This window comes from Atta cephalotes (genome assembly GCF_000143395.1).
Source record: "Atta cephalotes unplaced genomic scaffold scaffold00045, whole genome shotgun sequence".
Classification (NCBI taxonomy): Eukaryota; Metazoa; Arthropoda; class Insecta; order Hymenoptera; family Formicidae; genus Atta; species Atta cephalotes.
In genome coordinates, this window is record NW_012130109.1 from 1,328,243 (window position 1) to 1,340,091 (window position 11,849).

General features: G+C 32.7%; 1 protein-coding gene across 1 annotated transcript in view; it reads right to left on the minus strand.

Moving 5' to 3' along the window:
• Positions 1-11,849, minus strand: part of LOC105622491 (fibril-forming collagen alpha chain-like) — a 25,853-nt gene that overhangs the window by 256 nt on the left and 13,748 nt on the right. The window contains 14 exon segments of the mRNA XM_012203908.1: positions 597-818; positions 944-1,116; positions 1,375-1,590; positions 1,833-2,214; positions 2,418-2,507; positions 2,590-2,805; positions 3,580-3,849; positions 4,100-4,233; positions 8,086-8,346; positions 8,715-8,859; positions 10,273-10,470; positions 10,558-10,719; positions 10,906-11,067; positions 11,594-11,682. Of these exon segments, the coding sequence (XP_012059298.1) occupies positions 597-818; positions 944-1,116; positions 1,375-1,590; positions 1,833-2,214; positions 2,418-2,507; positions 2,590-2,805; positions 3,580-3,849; positions 4,100-4,233; positions 8,086-8,346; positions 8,715-8,859; positions 10,273-10,470; positions 10,558-10,719; positions 10,906-11,067; positions 11,594-11,682 (2,720 nt within the window).

The window sequence follows — 11,849 nt, forward strand, 5'->3', positions numbered from 1 at the left end:
TGTGTGTGCGCGTGTGCATGTGTATTTTGTTTATTTTCTACGTTCTTTCTATATATTTAGTATTTCTTAAATTAGAACATCTGTATTTTATGATTTAAGTCAAATTTAATACATTAATAATTAATACATTAAATATAATTATTTATAAAAATGGAAAATCAATAAAGCATCAAATTTTGAAATGTTAAGACTATTTATAAACATCGGTTTTAAAAATGAAAATGGAGTATCTAAATAGCAAAGACGGAGACTTTTTTTACTTTTCTGGGAATCATTCAAACGGGCGGAGGATGGTGATTTCAAAATAACATAAATATTTTATCTTTTATTGTATATGAATATGAAATATATTTCTACACTTTAGTCACAAATACTGTTTTTCATCAAATCACTCAAAATTTTTTTAAATTGTCAAAAATTAATATACATTTTTTTTAATAGCCCCATTTTAGCCCGAATTTCGAGTGTGGAATTCAATACCCACAGGAGCTCTGAGCTCTGGGTGTGGAAAGCCCCATAAAACCCTCCATAAAAAAGTCTTCGTCTGACAAATAGATTGGTAGTATTAAAACTATTGCGCTCGAAAATTGACTTACCCTGCATTCATCCATTATCATTTCATATCTAAGACGCTGATTACCTCGCGGTATCAATTCAATATCGTTCCAAGCTAAAAGCTTTAAGCCTCTTTTATATGTTTTCTTTTCGTAATCAAAGTAAGCCACGCTATTTTTACAATGATACGTGATGTTCTGATTCGCATGTTTCGAGAGCAATTGCAAGAAACCGATTTGATTACTATCTGCCTTATATGTAATCTGTACGAAATAATTAAATTTATTTTATAATCATTATTTATCTAGTAATGCGTTGTATATTTTTTGTTGCAACAATTAACAAGCGGAATTAGAAATAGTATAAAGTATAAAGAATATAATACAACCTTCATGCCATTATCTATCTCACTCAACCAGGTTTCCTGTTGATCAGTGATGTGAGTGATCTCTGGTGAACGCGATGGATTTGGTAAAATGCAAGTTGCACGTTTCTCAGCATCGCAATACACTAAAATCGCGTCTCGAATATCTCCTTCATTTGGATCAATCCAATACTCGCCTGTTAATGCAAAAATTTATTTAAATACTCAAGTATAGAATGTGTATTAATACTATACATTTGTCACTTTTAATATTCGCTTTTCTCAATTAAAACTTTTTTTAACTAAGATTTTTCCTAAAAAGAAATTTAATTAATTTTATATATCTATTATTTTATATAATTTTATATATTTTATTGTTATTATTGAAAAAAACAAAGTTTGAAAAATAAGCATAAAGAATAGTTATAATTGTAACTATGATTTTTTAAATTTACCAGATAATTTGTCCGGGTAAGCGGCAAATAGATCTCGACAAGTTTTAGCAGGCGAATTCTTTTCACCATCCGGTTTCATCAATTTTTGGAACGACAATTTTAAATTTTCGTATGCTTTCAAAAGTAATTCTCTTCGTTCCTTTTCAGTGATATCTTTACTAAATATTCTTGGTGGTTCATCTCCAAGTGGATCTGGTCCTTTGGTTTGGCCTTGTCCTATACAGTAAATAATTTTTTAACACTATTTAACTATAATAATTTATAATTTAAATAAAAGTAAATTTTTTCATTCAATTATTTTTAATATATTAAAAATTTAAATAATATAGAAAAATCTAAACATACGTTTAAATTTATCTAGATGATGTTCTGGATATTCTTTAGAAGTTTTTTATATAATGTTCATGTAATAAACTTTTTTAAAAATATAGTAGAATTTGGACTAATTATAGCCATACCTATAAATGCTGCTAAAGACGCTGCATCGTAACCGAAACCCACTTCTCCAGGAGGACCAGGTGGTCCAGGAGGTCCTGGAAGACCCGGTGATCCTTGGCGACCTTCTTCCCCAGGTGGACCTCTTGATCCAGGATTTCCCACAGGTCCGGTAGGACCAGGATTGCCTTCTCGTCCAGGATTACCTCTAATACCTGATTCTCCGTCTTTACCAGGAAGTCCTGGTAGACCAGGTATACCTTTTTCTCCTATTAAACCAGGAGATCCAGGTAATCCTTGTAAACCAGTAAATCCCCGATGTCCTTTAGCTCCTTTTTGTCCCTCTTCTCCGCGATCCCCTTTTATACCTTCAAGACCTGCTGGGCCGGGTTTTCCTCGTGGCCCCTGAAAATATTAGAACATGTGTATGTGTGCTCAAGATGAAATTCTTACATAAATTATATCGTTATTACAAGAATTTTATTTTTAAAAATCGATTTATATATGTATAAAATTAATTTAATATTTTTAATTTAATTTTTTAAATTTTAATTTTAATTAATTTCAAACTTATCAGAATTACATTAAGTTAGTTGAAAGCCCATTACCTGTGGACCTTCTACACCTTGCGGCCCTGTTTCACCTTTCGGACCACGTTCTCCAGTAAGTCCGGTAGGTCCGGTAGGTCCAGGTGGTCCCTATTAAAAGGAGAGGAATAAACTATTACTGATAATTATTATTACTTTGTTTATACAAAGAAAGATAAAACAAAAGTTGTACAGATAATCCAGGAGGACCTGATGGTCCTGCAGCACCAGGTACTCCAGGTGGTCCCTTATCACCTGGTCGACCTCCTATACCTGGTGGACCTGGTTTTCCAATTGGTCCTTCCGGTCCTATTTCTCCTGTATGACCTGGAGCACCTGGAGAACCTATTAATCCAGGAGGTCCAGGCGGACCTTCCACTCCTGTTTTTCCAGGTTGTCCTATTTCACCCTGTAATAAAAATAAATTATTTTGTATTAAACTATTTCATAACTACATAATAACTACATAATAAGAAATAAGCTTTAACGATCAAAGCTATAAGTGGTTAAATAATTCGATACTATCATACGTCATCATGACTATTACCGAATATATTGCCGAATCTTCCGCTTGCCGGACAACTGTCCTCACAGACTATCAAATTTCGGTGCCTAAGGATATTCATCCGGCAAGAGGGAGATTCGGGTCCGATTCCTGATCGAAATAATATTTTTACAATAAAATTATTTATAGATTTTAATAAATTTATAAATAAATTATTAAAATCTTTTTAATCCAAATTGCTTGAGCATCAAATTATGATATTACTACTATAATTCTGTCAAAATTGCGTTTTAAAAGTCTAGAAAATCAATTTGGCGTGCAATTTTTATGATGATATGTATTGAATTATTGTAGTATTGAATTATTTGAACACTTAACGCTTCGGGATAAACTTCCGAAAACGTCAGACGCCCGATTTTCAAATCTTTGTGTCAATGAAAATCCATTTAAGGACATTCATTTGATTATTTATTTAGAGTTTTTTTTTATTTAGAGTATTTTTGCCAAAATTCGTGACAATTGAACGTCTGACGTTTTCGGAAGTTCACCCCAGCTTCGAGGTTAAAGGTTTTTAATTCTTATTAGTTGTGTATTCACATATACAGTCCAATAAGTTTCTTTCTTTAAGTGTAACTTAAGTGTATATTTAAGTTTCTTTAAGTGTATATTTTTATTTACGGGAGCTCCGCGTAATCCTCTATTCCCTATAGGACCAGGGGAACCAGGTAGGCCCGGTAAACCTCTTTCGCCAGGCGGACCTTGAGGTCCTTGAGAACCTGTTAGTCCTTGAGAGCCTGGAGATCCACTTTCGCCTTTAATTCCATCGATTCCAGGTAGACCAGGGTTACCAATTGGACCTGGATTTCCAGGACGTCCAGTATCGCCCGCATCACCTTTGACACCAGGCAATCCAGGAGCACCAGATGGTCCTATATTTCCAGGTGGTCCCTGTAATATTTTTAGTAATAATCCAATGCTTTATTTACTCTTTTATCTCCGATGTTCTAATTATCTCACAATATGCTTTTTGTGTGTGCGTGTATGTATGTGTTTGTTTTGTGTTGTGTGTGTGTGTGTGTGTGTGTGTGTGTGTGTGTGCGTGTGTGTGTGTGTGTGTGTGTGTGTTTGTGTGCGCGCGCGCGCGCGTGTACATCTGTTTATTAAAATTTAATATGATTCATGGAGATTAATGACTTACTGATGGTCCAACATGTCCTATAATACCAGGTGGGCCCATTAAACCAGGTTCACCTCGTACTCCAGGATCACCTCTGATTCCCTTAGCACCAGTAACTCCAATAGGTCCAGGTGCTCCAATCTCGCCGTGACTACCTGTTAATCAATTCATATATAATAAAAACTTTTATTAATTTGAACCCATGCTATTCGTAATTTTATTGTATCGTAATTTAACTGTTATTGAGAACTGATAATCTCTCTTAGATACTCGCAATTCGCTGATTCGCGTCAACTGGGAGTCATAATACATGTTTTAAAAAAATAAAATGTGCACGTGAAATATTACCTTCCTCATTTGTAAATAAAAAATAATTTCATTATGTATTATTAGTATCCGTATGTAATATATTAAAAATATATAGTTTATTGCAGAGGATGTCTCAGGTGTACCGCAACACTTACTAATAATAGATTCCTAAAGTCATTTTGAAACGAAAATTTTAATACTAAAATGTCGAGGCTGCAATAATTTTGGAATTATAAGCGAATTGAATTAAATTAGCGAATCACTTAAAGTTCACGCATTTAGGTGTGTTTGATATTTTATTTTACAACATAAAATGTCAATCACACTTAACGCGCAAATTTTAGACGATATAATTCGCTAACTTTAAATGCTTATAATTCAAAAACTATAATCTTGACATTTTAGTACTAAAATTTTTGTCTCAAAATGACTAACGAGTAACACTATTCTTTGCCTCTAATTTGGCTCATGTAGTGTTTTCTATTTAATATTTGGAATGTATTATAGAATCACGAAGAAAAAAAATTATGTGCTGAGAAAATCATTTAAAGTTATGATGAATCGTTATTTTTCAGTGAAAATCGAAAAATCTTCATATAAGCCATAAATTGAGTGAACATCATCAATTTTAGTCTTTTTTCGTTCTTCTTATCGTAATCTTAAGAAAAAAATTTCATTTTTTCTCTTAAGGATTTACAAATTTTCCGATTTTATTTTATTGAATATAAAAGTATTCTCCATATAAAATTTTATACCAAATAATAGATAAGTGAAACATTTTTTAAAGTTATCATTTTCATCTTCATTTTTATCATGATGTTTATCAAAATTATTAACCAAACTATCTAAAAAAAAATGGTATTATAGATTTGCTAACGTTGCATTTTCCAATATGCTTTTACTATAATTCTTTATTCACTCCAATGCCTGTTGGAGTGAGTAAGAACTATGATAGGAACATGTTGGAAAATGCGACGTGACAAATTTTATAGCACATATTATAGATTGCGTTCATTAGACTTAACTGTTACGGGGCGGATCCATGAACATTCGCTGCTATTGGTGTATTTTTCTAGATCATCCAATAGCAGTAAACACTCACAGACGGGATCGTATATTTCTTTTTTTTTCGCATCCATTGATTGTGATGCCTTGTACTACTGACACCAATTTTAATCGCATGGATGCACTCAAGCAGATCGAATGCGAATCTTGTTTCGCTTCGAATGTTGCATCATCTCAATTATATTTTTGAAAAGCGTGGCCGGCTTTGACTATGCAATTGTATCACATTATTAGTCCCTTCGTCGTGGTTACAGGTCGCCCCAGTGAAGAGCTGTTTTCCATTTTCATTTTGATTGCATTATCTCTTTTTGCTACACCTGCTCGGTTCGAGGTGGATTGCATTCCAATTTTTATATTTGTTTACCACATCTCGAAGAAAACTAGCTAAGTGAACCTCGAAAAGAAGACCAGGACCATTCAAAATCAAAAAAGAAGAAGATACTTTTGTAAGGAAATTTTGTAAATTTTCTTAAAAAAATCAATTTTGTAAAGAAAGACAACGTCATAACAAGGTATCAAGTATCCAGAAATTCTCTTTAAGGAAACAACGGAGGATTCGAAGGCAGCACCGCAGAAGATGGACTGTGTTCTAGCGAGCAATGACATATGAACTCAAGATCATATGAGGAGTCGCCCATGTAAGAAAATAAGAGAAAATAAGAGAGAATAATAATCTGCCCAGCAATTTGAACCCGCACCATATCGCGAAAAGTCACGCGATTACATCATGGATTCACGCTATTCACTGGGTCGCGAGAATCGAAATTAGATCAATTAGGGTCTGATCCAATTCCACCTAATTTTGATTAGGTCTCTGTGTGTCTCCTACTTTACTAGTTCATCTGTATAATACATTTTAACTGGTTGTGACACAAGCTGATTGCAGATGTCGAGGATTCCGAAGACATTGACCTCTGTTACACAGCACGCTTAATCGAGTTTAATAATATCCGTAGTTATGAAATTGGATCAAATTACGGATATTATCTGTATTAATCATAGCTATTCCTTGGAAGAATGGAACGATTAGCCAATTTCATAACTATGGATATTATTAAACCCGATTAAGTGTGCCGTATAAATGTATAAGTCATTAGCTGCGTTTAACAGAGAAAGTAGCTTTGCAACTGTTGTAAAATTCTTCAATATAATTGGTTTTTATTGTTGGTTTATTATGGATCTAAATATAAATCATACTGAAAAATTTTACAACAGTTGTAAAGCTTTCTCTACTGAACACAGCCATTGTTTCAAGGAGTCTATACCAGCAGATATCTGATTGAGGAGGCGAATTTTTGGAGACGAGTATTATTTTTTTATATATGGCCAATAGCGTGTCGCGAAATCTGAATGGGTCACGCTTAACGCGCAATAAATATACTTTTATTCCTCAAAGGGAAAAACAGTTCGAGTATCGAGAGTCCAGCTGCTGCGTACCATCCAGCTAAATCGTTCTGTATCGCAATTAACAATTCTTAGCGTTGCTCTTCTCGTCATAAGTAAATCATGTCGTCGTTTCTTGTAATTACGTGTAATTATAAACGGTCTTACGACAAGTGTGTCTTATTGTCTTCTTTATTCGGGTTGAAACGATTAGTTGCTACATGAACTTTTCGCTTTCATTCGGAAATTAAGTCGAGAAATAATCTTTGAGCGAAAAATAATCTTAAGAACGAGAATCTTGATTCAACTGTGCGAGATCCGTATGTTATAATCAACGTCTTGTATCGCGTAATTCTCAAATACAATATTGTTATTTGTTATATGTAATTTTGTGATGATCGATATCTTCTATCTCTCTCGTCCTCTGACTTTTCCCACTCATACGAATCACCCACTGATTACATTAGCTGAGCAATCGGTTTGCCTCCGTCGCTAGAGAAAGTCCTGTTTAAGGATCTTCAATCTGATCTTAATTGCAAAAGAATATCAATTTTCAAATTATCTATAATATCGAGCAAGAATACGCTTTCTTGTGTCTGATGTTCATTAGTTGAGCGGTCACTTGAAGATTAATTACGATATTTTTTTTTTTAAACATTGAAGATCAAATTCTCGATATTTTTGTGTGAGAAAACGCGATGAAGTTATGCCATGCTAAGTACGGTTACAAAGTACTAAAGTGTGATTATCAAAAAATTAATAATTCATTAATTATTTAACATTTTACGTCAGAAATAAAGTATATTTATGTCAGAATAAAGTATAACATATCTCACAAATTATTGATTTTCTAATATGGTGATTGATTTTCTACCTTAATACTTTTATATGTAAAGTAATTAGAGGAATCATATTGTGTAAAAAATTCATATTCCATTAAAAAAATTCCATTAAAAAAAAATGAAGTTGATCTTGAATGTTTCCAATGCCTCCACTTATAATAAATAATTGTTTCCACTATATGATGTCCCCCTTTGTATTGAATACGTTGATATAACTATACTTTTTCATATACTTTTAAATTTCGCTAATAATAATTAAATCAATCACTTTGATATGAATCATCTTAGTATAATTTATAATAGTATGTAATACATAGCAATTATATATAATAAAAACATAAAATATTTCATAAATTACAATTATGTTAATTATTAACAATTTAGAATTATTTATTATTTGTTTATTACCAGGTAGTCCCGGATTTCCTTGTTCTCCCTTTAAACCCGGATATCCACGATCACCTTTCAGACCCGGAAGTCCGATTAACCCTTGTGGGCCTGGAAAACCTTGTGAGCCCTGTAATCCATGAGGTCCTCTTTCTCCTGGATTACCAGGAGCTCCAGGCTCACCAATGAGACCAGGAGGACCTGGATCACCTCGTTCAGCTGGTTCTCCAGGAGAGCCAGGAGGTCCAACTTCTCCTTGTGGACCACGCTCTCCAATATGTCCTATAATATTTAAATAAAAAAGTATTAATTTTTGAAAAATTATTTTTAATATAATATGATTATATTATTATCAGCACTAAAAATTATTAAATTGTTTGTCAATTTAGTATATGATATTTTACTATTCTAATTCTCTGTTCATGATTATGTTTTAAGATCGAAAAAGATTTCGATGCACGGTTTGCAAAATTATTTATGTATATAAATTCATACAGAAACATTTGATCATCATGATCTGTTACAATCGAACAATAGCATTTCTCTTATTTAATTAGATTTATTCTCATTAGTCTATTTCAAATTGTAATTGTTTATATTAAAATTAATTTAAATTTTTTAATTAATTTATAAATAACATATAATGCTACCTGAGGGACCTTCGGGTCCGATTGGTCCGATTGTGCCCCTTTCTCCTTTCAGTCCAGGTTCTCCGGGTAATCCTCTCGCGCCAGGAAGTCCTAATAATCCCGGTGAACCGAAACTTCCTTTGTCTCCTTTGGATCCTGGTAAACCCTGGAATAATATATAAATGCATAAACTTTACACATATATTTCTCATAATGATATACTGCTTAAAAAAATTATGGCATTGAAAAATTTTAGACAAAAATTGACCAACTTTGATAACTAATGATAACTTCGCAAAAAATTATCGTAGAATAATGTTTTTTTTTTAATTAAAGCTTGAAATTTCTACTTTGAGACATTATGGCCAGATTTTAAGTTTAATGCAGCTTTACCAATGTAACTCTAAAATATAAAAAATATGGATGTGTTTGTCATTTTGAAAATTGTAAAGTTTGATGGAATGCACAGACTTTCTAAAATTTTTTAAGGGAATGCCGTTTGTAGCGGCATAAAGAACTTTCCCCTTTAATTAAAAAAAAACAAGTTGCTGTGTATTTTTTTCTTTTGCAAAGTTACAACATTTTAAAGTAGCCCACACATTTTTAACATTTACTATCGACATTACTTACATTATCGAATATGTACTGCAGCGAGATTACTGGATGGATTTTGCACATTGTGTTTCTGAAATTTACATACACGCAGAAATATAATGTGCAAAATCCATCCAGCAATTTCATCATGATACATATTCGGTAACGCAGGTAATGTCAGTATTGCATGTCAAAAATACGAGGGCTATTTTAAAGTGCTGTAACTTTGCGAAAAAAAAAATCGCAGCTCTTTTTTTTAAATTAAAAAAAAATTCAAACTTTATGTTACTGCAAATGATATTCCCCCAAAAAATTTTACAAAGTTCATGTATTCCGTCAAACTTTACAATTTTTAATATAACAAATACACCCTCATATTTTGAGAATTGCAGTGCATTAAATTTAAAATCTGGCCATAGCGTCTTAAAGTAGAGAGTTCAAGCTTTAATTTAAAAAAAACATTATCCTATGATAACTTTTCGCAAAATTATCATTCAAAGTTGGCCAATTTTTGCCCAAAATTTTTCTACGCATAATTTTTTTAAGCAGTATACAATATACATATACGATCTATCATACAATATACATATATGATCTATCATACGCTAATGTAAGTGTTTAAAATCTGAATCAAATCAATAATTCATGAGAATTCTCACTAAATATAAAATTACATTTAAATTTAAAAGTTTATTATTTTTAATAAAATTAATTTTTTAAAGAATAAAAATAAAAACAAATACAACAATTTTTATAATTAAGAAATAAAATTTGCCAATTATAGATTTAATTTGTTGTAACTTTGTGAACGAGCTTTTATATACTTCGTTCCGAATTACGTATGAAGCGCATGATGTACCATTATTTTATTCTTTTTTATAATTAAGTGTGCAACAGAGATAAATGATACATCATGCGCTTCATGCTTAATTTGGAACACATCTCCAGACAATATGAATGCCCAAAATCGAAATATAAGACATACAATAAGACCGTCAGAGCCTTGTGTTCCGGTTTCTCCTCTAGGTCCTATAGGTCCTGGAGGTCCAATAAGTCCTCTTTCTCCCGGAAATCCTCGCTCGCCTCTATCGCCGACCATTCCCGGCGGACCGGGATGTCCTTGTACTCCTGCTTCTCCGTCCTTGCCTGGAACACCCGGATTACCTGCGGCACCTGGAAGACCCTATATGTACAAGCACATGTTTTATTTAATAAATTATATTTTATCCTCTACATTACGAGAATTACAGTATGTTTCTACGTTGCGTACTTGAAAACCTCTAGAGCCAGTGGGCCCCGGAAGACCTCGTGCGCCGTCGCTTCCTGATGGGCCTGGTGGACCCGCTACTCCTGGAGGTCCTTCTTTACCAGTATCTCCTCTTGGACCAGGTGAACCTGGATTGCCAGGCTCACCATCTTTTCCACGTTCTCCCTAATAGAATAAAAGTTTGAGAAAAATATCAGAGCATTAGAGATAATATAGTATTAATGTTTATATTAATACTTACATTGTTAAGCTTTATTTTTATATTGTATACAAAAATATTTTTATGTTCAAGTTATATTATAGATTATATTTGTTACTGTATACTCGTTACAAGAATCATTAAGCAATTACAGAATATCCTCTTTCTCCTGGTGATCCTATTGGTCCTGGTAGACCCTGCAGACCAGGTAGTCCCTGTTCTCCAGGCTTGCCATCCGCACCTTGAATTCCACGTTCCCCAGGATTACCTGGTTTCCCGGTGGCTCCGGGCCTACCCATTAAACCACGTGCACCCTGAATTTTTTATTCAATAGTTATATATCAAATATAATACTTTTACAATACATAATATGTTAAAATTTTACTATAAAAATGCTATATTGTATGGCTCGATAGAATGAAATTCAACAAGTCAAAAGCTAAAATGAAACTATTCAAGCTCGGCTGATATTTGAATGCCATATCTTACATATATTTTTCTTATGAAATATTACATTAATGTATATATATTAATATGTATATATGTATATATATATATATATGTATTGTATATATTATATATATTGTATTATATATATTATCTAATATTATATTGTAATACAATTCTTCTCAATGTATAAAATTAAATTAATATGTGAATCGCATTCTACTGCTTATATTAGATATTGTCGTCGATTATGTGTCCAGTATTACTACATCATTGCACGATCTACGTACTTGTTTACGTGCATCAAGTATGTGTTACGTATCTTAGTATTTTTTCGCTCAAATTCAAATTGACTGAGAAATCATGATTTCTAGATAAAATATTACTGTATACCTGTAATCCTGCTGGTCCAGGTCGTCCAGGATCTCCAGTAGCACCTTTTGATCCAATAGCTCCTGGAGGACCACGATCACCAGGTTGTCCTGATAATTATTATACTTATAATTATTATAATTGTCATATTTTATGTTTTTAAAACATAAAATATGTACGAATGTGTGATAAAATACACACACACACACACACACACACACACACACACACACACACACACACACACACACACACACACACACACACACACACACAC